Below are 19,841 nucleotides of genomic sequence, written 5' to 3' on the forward strand. Positions count from 1 at the left end.
CATCTGGTATCTCATATGGTGTGGTATGTTATGTGAAGAGACCTCTTATACTCTTTTGTGTTAATTTCCAAATTTAGGATGGGCTGAATTGTAAATAGATTCATAGGTGGTTACAATTAGGTTATGATCCTCAAACCTTATATAGTGGCTTTTCTTCAGATTGTCTATCTACAACAAAAAACAATAGTCTCTTTCATAAGGTTTAGAGAAAGGAAAATGGTCACATATACAGGTTCTAAAAGATCATACCTGTCAAAGATCTATTGGAGCACCAATAGATTTAGGTATGCTTTCGCATCAAGATTCAGTTTATGTTTTGCTTTCAATAATTTAGCGCGAACATGTTTGACAGTCCTTTTAATTTTTTGGTAGATTCTAAATCCAACAATTGGTATCAGAGTGCTTTATCCCCATTAAATCGTTGAAATATTCAATCTAAATATGCATTTCACATTTTTTTTAGATGGCTGCGATGTTTTGATCGTTGTCAGGGCACAGGCGAAGGAGGGTCGATCGACCCTTCTTGCACTGTTCGGACGTGCCTGGGTGTAAGAAGGGACGATTGACCCTCACCTTTGTTTTTTTTTTTGCAGATGGGCGGGAGGGTCGATCACCCCTCCCTCTTGTGTATGATGGATTGCTGCAGACAAGCAGGGAGTTTTTTCCTTTCAATCTTTTAGACGATGGGGCCCTTCCCCTTTTCATGAGCAGGACGAGAAGGGTCGAAAGGGGGAAGGACCAGACAAAAAAGGGCTCATAGGCCCTTTCCTCATTAGGAGATCGAACGGGGCGACCGATCAACTCTCCCATATCTTTTTTGTTTGCTTACCTAAAGGATGTCGTCGTTCTGACTACCGTTAGGCCAACGGCAAAGGTGTTTTACACCTTCTTGGTTTGCTGGACCGGGAAGGGGGGGAGGGTATCAGACCGGTCTACTAAATGAGGTATCACCTGCTCAAACCGTCGAGCAGTGAGAAGGGTGCATGTTTGTTTAAACACAAGTTCACCGGCATTCGAGGCTGATTTTGGCCATCGCCAGATGCACTCGGTTTGCCAACTCCCCATGAACCGTTCTTTGTTGTCATTGTTTTTGGATGTGGTCGTTCATCGGATTATGTCTGTTAGTCAGCATCCTGGATTGGATTCAGCCATTACCGACGTCTTTCGAGGGCCGACGACCTTCAGCATTTGGTTCAACCCTTCATCGATCATGTCTTGGCCATCAGGTGAGTCGTTCGAGTGGGTTTATTGGTTCAGCCTTCAGATGATGCAATATAACTCAGGGCTAGTTTGACCTTCAACTGAACCGACGACTCGGGTGATTCAGTGTTGTATCACTGTGCAGGCCGGTTCAACACAACATCCGACGACTCGATCGGGTAGACCGATTCGGCTGTCCATCCCAGACCAGTTTGACTATTTGGTACATGATAGTTGTTGGGCCGATTCGGTCACCTAGACAGGGGTTGTTTGACAGTTTATCTCTGGTCTATTTAGCCGTTAGGTTCTAGGCAATTCGATCATTAGAGATTGATCAGTTCAGATATACAGTGCAGGGCCGGTTCGACCCTGTGTGTGCTGGGTTCTAGTCTCGCTAGCGACCCGAGCCATCTCAGTGCCTTGTAAGGGGATGAATTGACTTAGGTTGCATTAGGGGGTGAGAGGCCTACTGACCTGGTTCAGCCTTATTCGATTAAGGAGTTGAACCAAGTCAGGTGTGGTTTTGTGTGGGTCGGGTCTGATTAAGACTGACCCACTGCACAGGTTTGCACTCGGCTGCAAATTACTAGGTCTGACCCGATCCGGGTCAGACCAATTTGGACCTGCAGGTGGGTCTGACCCAATCCGATGGGCCAGACCCATGTATAAGTCCTGAAATAAAAAATAAAATTATGAGAATTTTATTGATAAGGCTATTTGGTGTGCATTAAAGGCCCCTTCGAAGGGTCATCTTCGGTTATTTTTTGGCCCTATACGGATTATGATTGTGCTTTTCTTTTGTTCATATGCATGTATTAACGTATTTGAACCATGGTATTCTTTTTATAATTAAGGGTTTGATATTCTAAATTGAAGTAATTGAATCAATATATTGTCAAAGTAACATCTATTATGTAGATTAACTAATTTAGAATATTGTAATATTTATATGTTTGTAGTTCATGCAAATAGTGATCGGTCCAAAGGAAAATTACTATTTGACTAAACTCAAATATATAATTCGTCAGTAATAAATATGGGATAATTATACAGTTTTCATGTGAATAATGAGTCGGTCCACAGAAAGGCTCGTTGTTTGACATGACTAATTGTCTATGTTTGATTACTATTTTGAGAGTAATACTTATAAGTTAACATTTCTGTCCAAAGACTAAACGTTGATGTTATGCTAAGTATCTTGTAATGGGGTTCATCATAGTTTAAATATATTATTTTATGTTAATATATATGAAAATACATGTTAATTGTGAGCTTGTTTGTTTTTTATTCAGTTAATATTTCTGCTTCTACGATATCTGTCAACATTTATTCCATCTCTGTTTTGAGTGGTTCTAATTTCAAAAACTGGAAAAAGAACGCTATGATTGTTCTCAAATGCATAGATTTGGATCTTGCACTACGAGAGGATCAACTACATGCTCTTACAAATATGAGTTTCGCTGAGGATAAAAGGAACTACGAGCGGTGGGATCGATCCAATTGCATGAATCTCATGATCATGAAAAGTGTAATTCTTGAATCCTTCAAGGGCACTATATTCGAAGAGGTAAATGCCAAGAGGTTCCTTGAAGAAATAAAAAAAGTGTTTTGCTAAAAATGGAAAAGTTGAAACAAGAACTCTTCTTTCGAGTCTTGTTTCAATATGATATAAAGGTAAAAGGAGCATTAGTGACTACATTATAGAAATATTCTATCTTGCTTTGAAACTAAAGTCGCTAAAGCTAGAGTTGTTTGAGGACTTGTGCATTTGGTTTTGATATCTTTTCATGCACAATACAGTCAGTTTAAGGTCAGTTATAACTACCAGAAGAACAATTGGACTCTTAATGAGCTCATTTCACACTGTGTGCAAGAAGATGATAGGATAAAGAAAGAGAAAACAAAAAATGTTCATTTGGCAGTAGCCTCTAAGGATAAGTTTAAGAAAAAAAATGACTAAGGAAACTGCAGTGGACCCTCAATCACAAAAGAAACATAAAAGACATCAGGTCCCAAAGTTTAGGTCACATAAAGAAGGATTGTACCAAGTATCATGCTTAGCGTGAGAAGAAATGTACGTTCCTTACTTTGGTTTGTTCTGAGGTTAATTTAATTTCTATACTCGAACACACTTGGTAGATGAATTCTGGTGCTATCACTCACATAAGTGTGTCTATACAGGGTTGCCTAAATTGCCGACCGCCAATTGATGCTGAAAGATTCATCTATATGGGCAATGATAAATCAGTCCAAGTTGAGACAATAGAGAATTTAGGTTACTTTTAAATACTAAAAATTATTTTGATTTCAAAGAAACATTTATTGTGCCATCTTTTAGGCATAATTTGGTTTTTATTTCTGCTTTAGACAAATATGGTTGTTCTTGTTTATTTATAAATAATGAATTTTAATTATTTCTTGATTCGAATCTTATTGGGACCAGTTCTTTATTTACGATTGATAACCTATATTTTCTTAATATTATTACCTCGTATAATTAAACCTTGCATTTAAGTTTTCATGGTACAAATAAAAAATTAACAAATGTGAATTCTGTTTTATTATAACACAAGCGCTTAGGTCATATTTCTAAACAAAGAATAGAAAGGCTTGTGACGAGTGAAATTCTTGATTCCCTTGATTTTACTGGCTTTCAAGTTTGTGTTGAGTGTATAAAAGGAAAACCAACAAACATAAAGAAATTAGGTGTCATAAGAAGAACTGACGTTTTAGAACTAATTCATACAGATATTTGTGGCTCATTCCCTATGGATTCTTGGAATGGCCAATAATATTTTATTATATTCATAGATGATTATTCTCGGTATGGGTACCTATATTTAATTTATGAACAGTCTCAGTCCCTAGATGTATTCAAATCATTTAAGTCTGAAGTTAAAAACCAACTTGACAAAAGAATTAAGGTTGTCAGATCTGACCGTGGTGGTGAGTACTATGGTAGATATGATGGATCAGATGAGTAACGTCTAGGGTCCTTTGCTAAATTCCTAGAGGAATGTGGGATTGTCCCTCAATATACCATGTCAGGCACTTCTAGCATGAATGGTGTTGCTGAAAAACAAAACATAATATTTAAGGATATGGTAAGGAGTATGATTTCTCATTCGACCTTACTAGAGTACCATTGGGGAGAGGCATTAAAGACTACAACTTATGTATTGAACAAAATACTATTTAAAGCAGTAACCAAGACCGTATATGAATTATGGATAGACAAAAGGTCTAGTATGAAGCATTTTCATATTTGAGGATGTCCAACTAAGGCTAGGCCCTACAGGCCACATGAAAAGAAACTGAATTCCAGAATGGTTGGCTGCTACTTTATTGGGTATTCTGAAAGATCCAGGGGCTATAAGTTTTATGACCCTTTGAATAAGTCATTTTTTGAAATGAGAAACACTTGTTTATTTGAAGATGCTGAGTTTGGGGGGAGTGATAAAGAAAAAGATATTACTTTTGAAGAAGAGTTTTTTTTCTCTTCTTATAGTTGTGATTGACAATGATCAGATTTCTATTTCGAACATTATTTCCACAAATCCAGATCAAGGCAATGCTTTAGATCTCTTTATCTAAAATCAAGCTTTTACTCTTGGAGTACAAACTCAACAACCTCAAGAACAAGTGCTACTAAGAAAATCCACTAGAGAGAGAAGAAGGACAATTTCAGATGATTACATTGTCTTTCTCCAAGAATATGAGGGTGATACTAGCTTAAAAGAAGATGATCCAATCAACTTCTATCAAGCTACACAAAGTTCTAACTCTCAAAAGTGGATTAATGCAATGCATGAGAAGATTAATGCAATGTATGATCTTGTCTCATTACTTGAAGGTGTGAAACTCATTGGTTGTAAATAGATATTTAAAACCAAAAGAGATTTAAAGGGTAATATGAAAAGATATAAGGATCATCTTGTTGCAAAAGGGTTTACTCAAAGGGAAGGCATTGACTATACATAGACTTTCTTCCAGTTTCTACGAAAGACTCTTTTATGATTATGATGGCACTTGTGACTCATTATGATTTAGAGCTGCATCAGATGGATGTAAAGACTGCATTTCTTAATGGTGATATTGATGAGACAATATATATAGTTCAACCAAAATATTTTGTCTCAAGTGATGTCAAGAAAATGGTCTGCAAATTAAAGAAATCCATATATAGGCTCAAGTAGGCTTCTCGTCAGTGGTATCATAAATTTCATCAAGTTGTCTTCTCATTTGGTTTTGAGATGAATATGGTTGATGAATGCATATATCATAAGTTCAGTGGGAGTAAATATATTTTTTTGGTTTTATATGTTGATGATATATTGCTTGCCAACAATAATATATGCATATTTCACAAAACTAAGAGATTTTTGACAAAAAAATTTGAAATGAAAGATCTTGGTGACGCTTCTTTTATATTAGAGATCCAAATATATCGAGATTGTTCTCAAAATATTCTTGGATTATCACAAAAGAACTATATTGAAAGGATTCTTGTTAGATTTGACATAAAGGATTGCAAATCAGGTGATACTTCTGTTGCTAAGGGAGACACGTTTAGTCTCGCTCAGTGCCCCAAACACCAGTCTGAAATTAAGGATATGAAACAAATTCTCTATGCATCTGTTGTGTGGAGTGTTATGTATGCTCAAGTGTGTACACGTCTAAATTTGGCATACATTGTTGGGATGTTAGGCATATATCTTAGTAACCTAGGTATGGATCATTAGAAAGCAGCCAAACGGGTTATACAATATTTACAGAGAACAAAAGGTTACGTGCTCACATACATTAAATCAAATTAGTTGGAAATCATTGGGTATTCTGATTCTGATTTTGCTGGATGCCAAGACAGTCACAGATCCATGTCAGGTTATGTTTTTTTGTTAGTCGGATGAGCCATTTCCTAGAAGAGTACCGAGTGCCAAGCAAACACTTATTGTTTCTTTCACTATGGTAGCAAAGTTTGTAGCCTATTATGAGCATCCAATTATATAATATGGTTACATAATTTTGTCACAGGATTGTAGATTTTGGATAATGTTGAGCGACCGCTAAAGTTATTTTGTAACAATAATTCAGCAGTGCTATATTCTAATAACAATAAGAGCTCGTCGAAGTCAAGTCATATTGACATTAAGTTTCTTGTTATTAAAGAAAGAGTGTAGAATGGTTAGATATCGATAGAACATATTGGCACAAACTCCATGATTGTGCATCTGTTTACTAAAGGTTTGCCACCCAAGGTCTTTCATGAGCATACTACTCGAATGGGTGTTTTATTATTTTATGCAAGTTTAGTGAGAGTTTGTATTTGAACGTTCTATGATATAATAAAATTCCTTTTACGATTTTAGTATAAAGTTAAAGTTTCAGTTTTATTTTGTACTTATATGTTGTGATCTCACTAAAGTTTATAGAATGACCAATTGAAAATAGGCATGTTTAATCACATTACATGTTATTTTCATGTTTCACATCCATACTTGATCCATGTTATTTGGTTATGTCAATATATGTGATCATTGATGGGTCCAATTATGTTATTTATTATGAAGACAACTTTGGTTATATGTTGACATGATCAATAGACCAGATTGGTAGAGATATTAATTGATAGGTTATAATGTGTGATTATAAGGTTACATATGTGGCCCAAGTAGGAGATTGTTGGGAAAAATCGTGTGTGCCTACATATGATATGTCGCAAGTTATAGGTTATCTTAGGTTTAGGTCCTTTTTATGTGATCTAAGTCGGTTGAGCCATATGGTATCTCATATGGTGTGATATTGTTATGTGAAGAGACCTCTTATGCCCTTTTGTGTTAATTTTAATTCTATGATGAGTTGAATTGAAAATAGACTCTCAAGTGGTTACAATTAGGTTATGGTCCCAAAACCTTATATAGTGACCCTCTTTTCAAGCTCCCCATCTACAACAACAAGAGAAATTAGTCCCTCTCATAAGGTTTAGAAAAAGAAAAAGGGCCACATATACAAGTTGTAAAATATCATACATGTTAAAGATCTACCGGAATACCAATGGATTAAGGTACGCTTCCGCATCAAGATTCGGTTCATGTTTTGTTTTCAATGATTTAGCACAAACATGTTTAGCGGTCCTTTTAGTTTTTTAATGGATTCTAAATCCAACAAAGAACCCTAGCAAAACCTCATACAACATCTGAGAGACTATCCGTAGCTGATTTCAGAGGATTGGAACATAACTTAGATACACTATGGAGAGGGTTGGATCTAAGTATGGTCATATTCAACTCCATGATCGAGGCTTGTAAATTCTCCGAGATCAACATCCCAAATTGCACTTTTGCTTGGCATAACCAACAAAAGGGTCCCACTCTCAGAGTTGGTCGGCTTGGCCGATGTCTCATCAATGACCACTAGGTGCAACAATTTTCTAACACGGAAGGAAGAATAATCCCTAGATTAGTCTCAGACCACAATGGGATCAGATCATATCAACTCTCCATTTTAAGCCAGTTCCCTCATTCAAGTTTTTTAACAGTTGGAAAGTAAAATAAGAATGTGAACAAATCATTAAGAGCAACTAGGAGACTAGAGTTTCGGGGTATGCCATGTTTACCCTCACCAAAAAATTGAAAGCTACTAAGAAAAATTTGACCAAGTGAGCGAGATCATCTATATGAGCCATCCCAGAGAGAATTAAAACTATCCATTCAGATCTTGAGGCATGCCACCGTCAGATGGAATCAGGGGAGATGGAAAGTATAACTAAAGAGCTACAGCTACAAGAACTCCAAACTTTACAAGAAATGGAAGAATTGATGTGGCTACAGAGATCAAGGTGCAAATGGCTGGAGGGATATCGTCACACCTCATTCTTTCATTCTTTATATAACATGTATATTAAGAGGAATTACATTACACCCCTAGTTCTTTAGGATGGCACCATAGTATAAGACTCAGAGGGTCTCCAGAAGGAAGCAGTTGATTACTTTACAAAGCTCTTTAAGAAAACAGTCATCCATTCCCATTCATTCAATGGGGAAAGAAATCAAAAGTGATGGCTGAAGAGAACGAGCTTCTAGCCCAAGAAGTATGAAGTGAAGGGGGTAGTGTTTGAACTTGATTTCAATAGTGCCCCAGACCCAAACGGCTTTTCAAGTTTCTTCGATAAACAATTTTGACACTGTGGGTAATGATGTCACCAAAGCTGTGAATATTTTTTTCAAAAACGGTAAGCTCTTCAAGAGGATCAATTGCACCAATATAGCCCTGATTCCAAAACTTGAAGGAGATAACAGACTTACACAATTCCGTCCTATTGGATTGTGTAATTTCATATACAAGGTCATAATCAAGAACATGGTAAACAGAATGAGGAAGATTTTAGACAGAATCATCAGTCTTAATCAACGTGCCTTTTTGAAAGGACACAACATTGAGGATAGTGTCTTCATGACACATGAAATTGTAGATTCAATGTTCTAAAACGGATTTGGCCAAGGCTTATTACAAGATGGATTGAGATTTCTTTGAGGACACTCTAAACTTCTTTGAGTTTGAGAGAAGCTGGATAAACAAGATCATGAAATGCATCGCAATCCCCTTCTTACGTTGTAATTATAGATGGGTAGGCGAGCCACCAATTCTGGGGAAGTAGGAGAATATGACAAGCAGACCCTATGTCCCCTATTTATTTTTACTCATCATGGAAAGACTATGATAACATCTAAATCCTATGGTCACCAAGTGATCTATCAATTCCAATATCAATAGGGAACTTTCAGTGGAATCATTATTTCTACGTGTACAATGATCTATTCTTCTTAAGGGATCACAAATGATCGATTACTAACTTCCTGAAGAGCATGGATTCCTTTGAGGAAGCATCTGGGCTGCAGGTCAGCAAAGAAAAATCCGTGACGTGCAACATGGCTAGAAGCAGGGTGGACACCATAGAACCATGCATTCACCTACACTACAAGAAAATTGTTAATTAGCGACGGAAATTAGTGACGGATTTTTTCCGTCGCTAATTAGCGACAGATTAGCTAGAGATAGAATCTGTTGCTAATTCGCGACGGATTAGCGAAGAAACAAATTTTATCGCTAATCTGTCGCTACTTAGCGACGGATTAGCAACTAAATTTTTTGTCGCTACTTTTTATTACAAGAACACCATTTTAGCGATGGATTTAGAGAGGGAACTCTGTCGTCGCTAATCCGTCGCTAATTAGCGATGGAGTAGCGACAGTATATATTCCGTCGCGGTTTTTGTATTTTGATTTAGCGACGGCTTAGCGACGGAATGTTTCCGTCGCTAAGCCGTCGCTAAATATCGCGTAAATCCCTAATCCCATCCCTCTTTCTCTTTTTCCTGTTTCGCTGTATTGCTCCCGCCCGCCGCCCTCTCCCTCCCGCCGCCCGTCGGCTCTCGCCACCGTCCGGCCGCCGCCGCCTCGCCGACGATCCTCGCTGCCGACCTCCCTGCTTGGCTAGCGGCTGCGCCAGGGACCCCGAGCACCGGCGACCCGCCGCCGACCTCTTCCTCCTCCCTGCTGTTCCTCTGTGGCTGCTGCCGGGAGGTGTTGTCTCCCCTTCGCCGGCGACTCGCAACCGGCGTCCTCAGCCGCCGACGACCAACGATCCTCCCTGCAGCCACCTCTTCGCCTCCGCTCTGAGTTCCGGCGACCCAGTGGCCCCCGAGCTTCGCTCCAGGTCTCCCCCTCTCTGTTGTCGACTGCGCCGGCCACCGGCGACCTCGCCAGCCGCCGCTCCCCGTGCTTTCCGGCAGGGGGGTCGACCCCCTGCGTTTCCGGCAGGGGGGGTCGACCCCCTGCCGGAAAGGCATGGGGGGTCGACCCCCTGCGTTTCCGGCAGGGGTGCTCGACCCCCTGCCGGAAAGGCATGGGGGGTCGACCCCCCCTGCCGAAAACGCAGGGGGTCGACCCCCTCTGCCGTAAAGGCACGGCAGGGGGTCAACCCCCCATGCCGGAACTGCCTTTCCGGCAGGGGGTTTAACCCCCTTCCCTGCCGGAAAGGCAGGTGGTTTAACTGGCTAGGTTGAGATTTAAAATTCAAAAAAAAATTTAATTATAAAAAAAAATTCAAATCGAAATCAACTGGCTAGGTTGAGATTTAATCAACTGTGGTTAGTTAGAGTATTTCATAAATTTTTATCAATTTGTTAGTTTGTTCTAGTTAGAGTAGTTCATAAATTTTTATCAATTTGTTAGTTTGTTAATGTCTACTGGTAGTTAGTTTTACTTCAATTTGTTTTCTTGAAATCTGGTTAGTTAGAGTATTTCAATCTATTAGTCTTTTATAATTATATTTTTCTTAGATAGATTGGTATTTAATATTCTAACAATCAGTTAGTTAGATTAGGGCTATTTGAATTCTTTATGATAGTGGTGGTTAAACGGAGTTCACATCTTTTCTAGTAAACTAATTGATTGATTTACTATTCCTTTGCTAAGTAGTTCAGATTAGAAATTGTCTATGACTTTATGTTAGTCGACTGGTTCAACATGTTATAGCTGGTTTGTTAAATTAGCATCTTCTAGTTAGATTTGGCTTAACATATATACTATTTTTCTTTTCTCTTCTTTCAATTAGTTAGAGTTGTTTTAATTTGTTTTAATTTTTTTAGTTAGTGTTTCATCTTGTTTCATGATTAGTTAGTTTGTTACTTAATTTGTTTTGTTTTTGTGCAGATTTTTCAACGGAACCAACTCGTGCTCGGCCACCTGTGGTAAGTAAATGACAAAAACAATGCAAATCGGGTAAATACCCGTGGTGAGTAAGTGATGCAAACGTATCACATGTTATTTAATTTATTGAATGCAACACTTTATTGTTCACACACTCACTTAGTTGTTGATATCTAGGACTGCTTTGTTGGAGTTCGGAGATCATGCTGAGCATGATTTTAATGTAGAAATATGGAAGTGTTCTTATTTTTGGAGTACGGAGTCCATGCTAAGCATGGTAGTAGTTAGTGAGATATTGAAGTGTGTTTGCTGCAGGTACATGTTTGCCATTTATTTGATATGAATGATTATGATGTATTGCAATGTTTGATGTAATTGTATCCATGCTTGCATGTAGTTACTTTCAATTTGATTTTGACTTCCATGTGAAATTTTATAATAAAAGCATGCTTCAAATGATTGTATCATGTCATTAATAGTTTGCACATGAAAATATTAAGTTATCAATGCATGCATCAAAATTCTTGTTATTGTTTGACATAGTATATTGCATGATAAATTTGATATTTTCTTCATCGTAGCATTCTGATTGTTTTTTTCTTAATTCGTTAGGATACTATTCGTAACATCATACGACAGAATGACTGCAAACCGTGAATGGATGTACCGTAGGATAGTGGACAATGAGTTATCGTATGAATATATGGATGGTGTCGATAGTTTTATTGAATTTGCAACGGCGAGTGTCAGTACGGTAGATCCCACAGGTCGGATTAGGTGTCCCTGCAAGATTTGTAAGAATAATCGATTTGTAGAACCTCATGGCGTTAGACATCACCTATACAGGAAGGGTTTTGTGAGTGATTATCAGAACTGGGCGTTTCATGGAGAAGAATTTAGAAACGATTTTGATGCACGGGTGAATGTGGTGCACGATAATCCATATACGAATTTGATATTTGATGCTGCAGGAACAGAACTGGGTTCTGCTATGAGTTCTAGTGATGTAAGAACTGTCGTAGATGAAGAATCACCAAACGATGCAACTAGTAGATTTTATGATTTACTTCAAGATGCTGATGAGCCACTTTGGAATGGTTGTGAGAGTCACACTATCTTGTCTGCAGTTCTTCAACTAATGAATTTGAAGTCCGAGTATAATTTGAGTCAATCATGTTTTGACCGTTTGTGCATGATTGTGAAGAGTATGTTGCCTAAAGATGAGAAATTGCCACAAAATTTCTATCGTGCGAAAGTTATGGTCAACGCTCTAGGTATGGGTTACAAAAAGATTGATGCTTGTCCAAATCACTGCATGTTATATTTCAAGGAGCAGGAAAACGACATATCATGCCCGTCATGTGGGCATCCTCGGTTCAAGCCAAAGATAAGAGGCAATGGTAGCACGAGATCAAAGGAAGTTTCATACAAGTCGCTCCGCTACTTTCCTATCACTCCTAGATTGCAGCGATTGTATATGTCTTCAAAGACAGCTAAACACATGAGATGGCATGCAAATAAAGTTCGACACGATGAAAACAAGATCATGCATCCTGTTGACGGTGAAGCTTGGAAGCACTTTGATCGTACTCATCAGAACTTCGCAATGAAAGTGCGAAATGTTAGACTCGGTCTATGTACAGATGGATTTAATCCATTTGGGGGTAGATCAACTCCATACTCATGCTGGCCAGTATTTGTAACTCCATACAACCTTCCACCAAGCTTGTGTATGAAACGTCCAAATCTTTTCTTGTCTCTGTTGATCCCTGGTCCGACCTCACCTGGCCAAAATCTTGATGTATATCTAAGGCCATTGATTGATGAATTAAAAGTACTGTGGGATGACGGTGTTACCACGTATGATGCCCACAAAAAACAAAATTTCAACATGAAGGCCGCTGTTCTATGGACAATCAGTGAGATTTCCAGATGGATATGTCTCTAACATTGCTCGGGCTGTGAAGATTGACGATGGACAGTTATATGGGTTGAAGAGCCATGATTGTCATATCTTTATGCAACGATTGATACCCCTAGCATTCCATGATATGTTAGACAAACCTATATGGGGGGTATTGTCTGAGTTGAGCGGATTTTTCAGAAGATTGTGCGCATCGGAGGTCATTGTATCAGATGTAAAGAATCTCGAGGACTCTGTCATCACCACTGTTTGTCTGTTAGAAAAGATATTTACGCCAGCATTTTTCGATGTTATGGAACATTTGATCATATATTTGCCATATGAACTAAGGGTTGGTGGCCCTGTGCAATATCGATGGATGTACCCATTTGAAAGGTATATGTTTTTTTATATTTGTCTCTTTAATGACAGATATTTAAAATTTGAAATGTATATTCTTGTCAGATGCATGTTCAACCTAAAAAAAAAGGTTCGTAATAAAGCAAGAGTAGAAGGCTCTATTTGTGAGGCGTACACTTTAGAAGAGATTTCAAATTTCTCATCTATGTACTTCGAACCTCATATTTCAACACGTTACACATGCCCGCCCCGTAACGATGATGGAGAACAAGTAACTGTAGCTGACAAGCTGTCGATATTTCAACGACTTGGGCATGCATTTGGTAGTTGCCGATCAAGGCTATTGACAGATCGAGAGCAAGATGCAGCACACATCTATATTCTTTTTAATTGTTCAGCGATCGACCCATACATCGAGTAAGTATATGTATATGCAACTCAATTATAAATCCTTTTATGTTCTATATGTGGATACATGGCTCGGTAATATAAGTATTTGTGGTTTGCAGACGATTTGATCTTGAGTTGCAAAGCAAAGTTTCACATCTCACTAATGCAGAAGTACAAAAAGAACGTGAAACTAAGTTTGTGGAGTGGTTGAAACAGTTGGTAAAGAAGCTAACATAAATTTTGTACTTATAAACAACACTAAGTTACTTAATTGATCGTGATCACAATAATTGTTTATGTCTGTGCGTAGGTTCGCCATGGTGATGTTAAAGATCAAGGAATATGTGATTTAGAAAATGGTCCGACCAAAGTTGTGCAATGCTACAACGGGTATATCGTAAATGGTTATCGATTCCATACAAAAGACTACGGTATAAACAAATCAACAATAAATAGTGGCGTGTGTGTCAAGGGTAGCAGCTACGGTGAAAATGAACATGATTACTACGGTGTTATAGAGGAAATAATGGAGTTGACTTACTTAGGCATGAATAACAGGGTTACGGTATTCAAGTGTCATTGGTTTGATCCAACTGCAACAGGCTCGACAAAGCTTCAGGCATTGTGGAGGTGAATCATAAATCCATGTTTGGAACATATGAACCATTCATATTAGCCTCGCAAGCTCAACAAGTTTATTATACTTCATATCCGAGTATAAAAAAGTCAGATAGAAATGAATGGTGGGCAGTTTGCAAGGTGAAATCCAAACTATACCCCGAGTATGATCAGTTACAAGAAGATGAGTTAGCTGAAGACAGTGATTACTATCAATCAGATGATGTCTGTGACTTCGCTTATGGTCACGATGTTGCGCATGATATGCATGTCATATCTCCATTGGCTGATGAAACATTCATAGAGGAATGTGATCCAAATGATGTACCAAGTGGATGGGCAAACAATGAAGAAGAAGAAGAAGAAGAAGAAAGTCAAACTAGTGACGAGGAAGAATTCTCAAGCTAGTGAGCAAAATCTTATACTACAAACCTCTATTTAAATGCATTGTAATACTTGATGTGAGTTGTATTGCAATACTTGGTGTGAATGATTAAAAATTTTATTTCAATGTATTGTAATACTTGATACGAATGATTCGAATGCATTGTAATACTTGATGTGAATGATTTCAATTATCTGAATGTATTATAATTTATGCAATTAACGAATGATTTGAATTAGTGCAATACTTGATGTCAATGATTTGAATTATTTGAATGCATTGCAATGCTTGATGTGAATGACTTGAATGTATTGTAATACTTGATGTGAATTATTTGAATGTATTGTATGACATATGTTATTTGTTAGAATATGGTTCGTGGAGGTTATAGTGGTCGCTCATCCAGTAGTAGCCAGGCTCAACCTTCATCTTCACGGGCTCCTGTGATAGGTATATCATATAACTAATTAGATGCTTGATTAGTTCAAATGCACATTCTGAGAACTTGGTGTGTATTTTTTTACAGATGATGTTGCGCCTGTACACGACCCACCTACACCAGTTGATCGCACAAGTCAACAGCCAACACAGGAAACAGGGTCTTCTCAGGCTGGCACAAGAAGACTCATTCGAATAGTGTATATCGATAATCGACCGTAAGTATTTTGTTTTCAATTATTGCATATCTTTTAAATATTTTATATTGATATTTACTGTGTAACAATTCATGTGCAGCACGAGGTTTGAGCCACAAGAAGTAGTACGGGAGATTAGGAATTCACTTCTTCAACATCTACCAGGACCAGTTGCTCAATGGAAAGAGTACCCAAAGGAGGTGTTAGACAGATTGTAGTCCTCATTCATGGTATACAGTTGTTCCTCATAGTTAATGTGTTTCATATTTAATTTATTTAAGCAATGTCTACTAACTTTCTGAAAATATTTGTAGGCTTCGAATCGCTTTGCAACTACGGTGGAAGAAAATGATGCAAGGAAGGTGTGGCAGAAGGTGGCTGCCAATCGATTTGCAGACATGCTGCACACTATGAAGACTGTAGCAAAAAAAGCATCTGGCGTAGTAGATGATCCATTACTGTGGAAGGGTCATGGTCCTATTACTATCAGGAGAGATTACTGGGATGAAATGTGCGATATGTGGGCGGGAGATGCATTTAAAAATCGCTCTGCGAAGGCTTCACAAAATCGATCGAAGATGCCCGAAGCCCATCTACACACAGGTGGATCTAAGACATTTGGGAGCCACCTAAAGAAAATGGTAACTCATCAATATATAATATTAATTTTATAAGTATTGTTGCAAATTTGTGTACTAAATCTTTTGTCATTTAACTTCGCAGGAAGCAGAAAAAGGAGGCAGTGTACCATATAAGGATGTGTTTGTAGAAACACATAAACGGAAGACCACGGGAGTCTTCGTATCAGAGAAGGCGAGAACGACAACGGTATGTATTAATTCTATTAATAATCATTGCAATATATATGCAAGTCATCATAATGTTATCATTAATTATTAATGAATATTTTAAACATTATTTTGTAGGAGGCATATGAGCAACAAATGGTAGAGCGATATGGCGAAGACGCTACTCAGCATCCATCATTTGATCCTACAGCATGGGTGACTGCAGCAGGTGAACCCAAAAAAGGTCGCGTGTTCGGGTTTGGGAGTAATATGAGCACTTCACCAGTTATTGGTTCTTCTAGTTACGACTCACCAACTTCTTGCGCCGACATAAGCTCCAAGCAGCCGACTATTCTTTCCGGTGATGATGTACGCGAGATCATTAATGAATCACTGAATAACTACTTCCAATACACCGTCGCCCCCTTTCTCCGAAATGAGATCAAGGCCGTTGTTCAGGATAGGGGATCTTCGATTCCAGGTCTCTCTCAGGTATAATCACATATATAGTTTTTTTGACTGTCTTAAAGCACATCTGAGCATGGTAGAATCACATATAGAGTTTTTCTAGATGCCTTAGAACACATATGAACATGCTATAATCACATATTCAATTTTTTTACTGCCTTAGCACACATATGAGCATGATAGAATCACATATATATATATATATATATATATTTAACTTTTTGTCTGTCTTAGAGCACATATGAGCATGATAGAATCACATATAAAGTTTTTTTGATTGCATTAGAACACATAAGCATGCTATAATCACATATTCAGTTTTTTTACTGCCTAAGAACACATATGAGCATATTATAATCACATATTCTATTTTTTGACTGCCTTAGCACACATATGAACATGCTATAATAACTTATAGAGTTTTTTAACTGCCTTAGAACACATATGAACATGTTATATATCATTTATGATAGAATCACATATAAAATTTTTGGCTTTGCCTGCCTTAGAGCACATATGAGCATGCTATATTCACATATTCAATTTTTTTACTGCCTTAGCACACATACGAGCATGATCGAATCACATATATAGTTTTTTGCCTGCCTTAAAGCACATCTGAGCATGGTAGAATCACATATAGAGTTTTTTTATATGCCTTAGAACACATATGAACATGCTATAATCACATATTCAATTTTTTGACTGCCTTAGCACACATATGAGCATGATAGAATCACATATAGAGTTTTTTTATTGCCTTAGATCACACATGAGCACATGATAGAATCACATATAGTGTGTAATTTATTTCATTATATTTTGTTTATCAATACTGACTGTTCTTTTCTTGTGTAGGCTGCTAGCGATAATCAGGGTAGTGGAGCTGAAGGGACAGATAAAGACAATGAACAAGAAGACGCACAAAATCTTGGCGATGATTAGAGGACTGTGTTGAAGAAGTTCTATTTTTTTTATTTTTCCTAATTATAATTGTTGAATTGTAAATAATTAAACTTCTTAGTTTTAAGGTGGAACGATTAATTATTATAGATACTTGTTATATGAATTTTTTTGTGTGGTTTGTTTTTTATTTACAGGAAATATAAATTGTACAGTTCTCGGTAATTAATTTTTAAATAATTTTTTTTTGATTTTTTTTTCGTTTTTGCGACAGATTAGCGACGGATGATTCCGTCGCTATTCATATTAATCTAGCGACGGCTTAGCGACGGAATTAAATCCGTCGCCACGCCGTGGTCGCCGTTTAGTACCGGCGGATTGGCGACGGAATATAGCGCTTGTTATTCCGTCGCAATTAGCGACGGACTTGGCGACGAAATTATTCCGTCGTCAGTTAGCGTCGAAATATTCGCGACGTAAGCATACTTTCGCCGCGTTGTCGCTAATCCGTCGCTAACATGGTTAGCGACGGATTAGCGACGGAATGTGGTCGTCGCTAATCTACTGCTTTGTTGTAGTGCTACTTAGGGCTCCCGATGTTCAGAGGAAGACTGAAAAAAGTGGTGTGATCCGCTGTTGAGAAAATTTCGATTTAAAAATGGAAATGTGGAACAAAAAATACTATCCATGGCAGCTACAGTGGTCCTTATTCAATCCATCCTACAACCCTTCCCAATTTATTGGATGGGAACCTTCCTTATCCCAAAGTAGCATAATCACACCAATAGAGAGAACTATTTGTAATTTTCTTTCGCAAGGATTTATGGATCAAAGACATCCTCACTTGTGTTTGGACAAAATTTGTAGACCGCGTGATGAAGAGGGCTTGGGCATTCGAAAGATGAAGTGAATATGGCAAGTTTCTCTAAGTTAGCTTGGAAGGTCACTCCCATGGGCTCAACTGGTGAGAAGGAAATATCTCAATCGAGAATCTAGAAGAACACTGAAAATGATTAAAAGGATCGTCAATAGCAGCCAGGAATGGTCTCCTGGCAAGAGGGACTGCCTGAAGTGGATGCCTAAGGAGGAATTCTCCATGAAATCTGCATGGGAGAAGATCAGGTAACATGGTGAAAAAAAAACCAGAATATTCAGGTACATGTAGATTAAAAAGGCCTTTCCCAGAGCAACGATAACATTTAGATGGGCATTGGAGGGCAGACTCCTCACGCAAGAGCGACTGCAAAGACTGGGCCATCGATTCCTCAGCCGCTGCGAAGCAACCACTGAAAGTCAGGTTGCCCAGTAACAACAGGATTGTGGAAATGGACTACCAACCTATATGGTATCCATTGGCGACCGACAGGTAATCTGGTTAGAGGACATCTACTCATGGTTCTCAGTCAAAATGAAAGGGAAAGCACCCAGATGGAGTTGGGAAAGATCTTTTCAAGTTGCCATTTGGATAATATGAAAAATGAGGAATAATCAATTTTTTTGGGGAGACAAGGAAAACAATTCAGCAAATACAGAAAGAAAGCATTATTTCTGTAAAAGGAGAAGGTTTTGAAAATATTAAATAACTCAGAGAAAGTCGTTGCAGTCTGATGGAGGAGACTGTCATGTTGGCTCCCACCTGGTCCAGATTGGATCCAGGTAAGCATCTGCAACATCTTCTCTAATAAATGGTGTCTGAGATTCATTGAAGCAAGGAGTTTTTGAATTCAGGGGATTAGAAGAAAATGAATGGTGCCGATGGACTGTGATTTTTGAGAAGATAAATACCGATTCAAAGGTAGTTTTGGAATTCAGCAGGGTGGATCTTGTGAAGAAAGTGTAGAAATTTTTGAATGGCGAGGACCAAGGTAACACCATCCCTCAACAAGTGGGGGCCTTTTTTGTATAGTCGCAAAAGATACTGTACATAAACATCAATTGAATACGGATTCCACAGCTCGATACCTAGCGAAGTTAGCCAGGGGGAATCCAAAAGTGTTGGAAGGACCACGCCCTAGGCTGGTTACCATCTAAGGGAGACGCATGCTTTTTGTAATTATGCTACTTTTACTCTAAATGAATCTGGTTGGGATCTGCCTAAACCCAGCTTGCCTTTATATATATATATATATATATATATATATATATATATATATATATATATATATATATATATATATAGAGAGAGAGAGAGAGAGAGAGAGAGAGAGAGAGAGAGAGAGAGAGAGACTTTGCTTAGGTACTGCAAAGGGCACCATACTCTAGAAAATCACAGTTGCAGGTATTATTTGGTTAATCAAAACTTATAACTTTTAGGGATAATATTTGGTAATGGCGACATGCTGTACAAACACATTTTTTATTTTTTATTTTTTATTTTTGTTGTGTTCCATGAAACTAACCTTACATTTGCTTAGTGGGAATCAGCTCTTGAATCCTACTATGACATTTTGGTAGGTTTTTATAATGCTTCAAAAATCAACA

At 38.0% G+C, this 19,841-nt stretch overlaps 1 protein-coding gene across 1 annotated transcript; it reads left to right on the forward strand.

Moving 5' to 3' along the window:
• The first annotated feature begins 1,114 nt into the window (after positions 1-1,114).
• On the forward strand, positions 1,115-17,592 carry LOC149832971 (uncharacterized). The gene is made up of 5 exons (XM_090013347.1): positions 1,115-1,226; positions 10,914-10,951; positions 14,935-15,016; positions 15,093-15,222; positions 17,316-17,592. Exons 1-5 carry the CDS (start codon positions 1,115-1,117, stop codon positions 17,413-17,415), a joined length of 462 nt encoding a protein of 153 aa, XP_089869473.1. The 3' UTR covers positions 17,416-17,592.
• Positions 17,593-19,841: the final 2,249 nt, after the last annotated feature.

This window comes from Nuphar pumila, chromosome 7 (assembly GCF_984573655.1).
Source record: "Nuphar pumila chromosome 7, dmNupPumi1.hap1.1, whole genome shotgun sequence".
NCBI lineage: Eukaryota > Viridiplantae > Streptophyta > Magnoliopsida > Nymphaeales > Nymphaeaceae > Nuphar > Nuphar pumila.

Coding starts and splice junctions, on each gene's coding strand:
- LOC149832971 (XM_090013347.1), top strand. CDS start 1,115: ATGTCTGTTAGTCAGCATCCTGGATTGGATTCAGCCATTACCGACGTC. Junction 1,227..10,913: donor GATCATGTCTTGGCCATCAG/GTGAGTCGTTCG, acceptor GTTTTTGTGCAG/ATTTTTCAACGGAACCAACT. Junction 10,952..14,934: donor CTCGTGCTCGGCCACCTGTG/GTAAGTAAATGA, acceptor GTTATTTGTTAG/AATATGGTTCGTGGAGGTTA.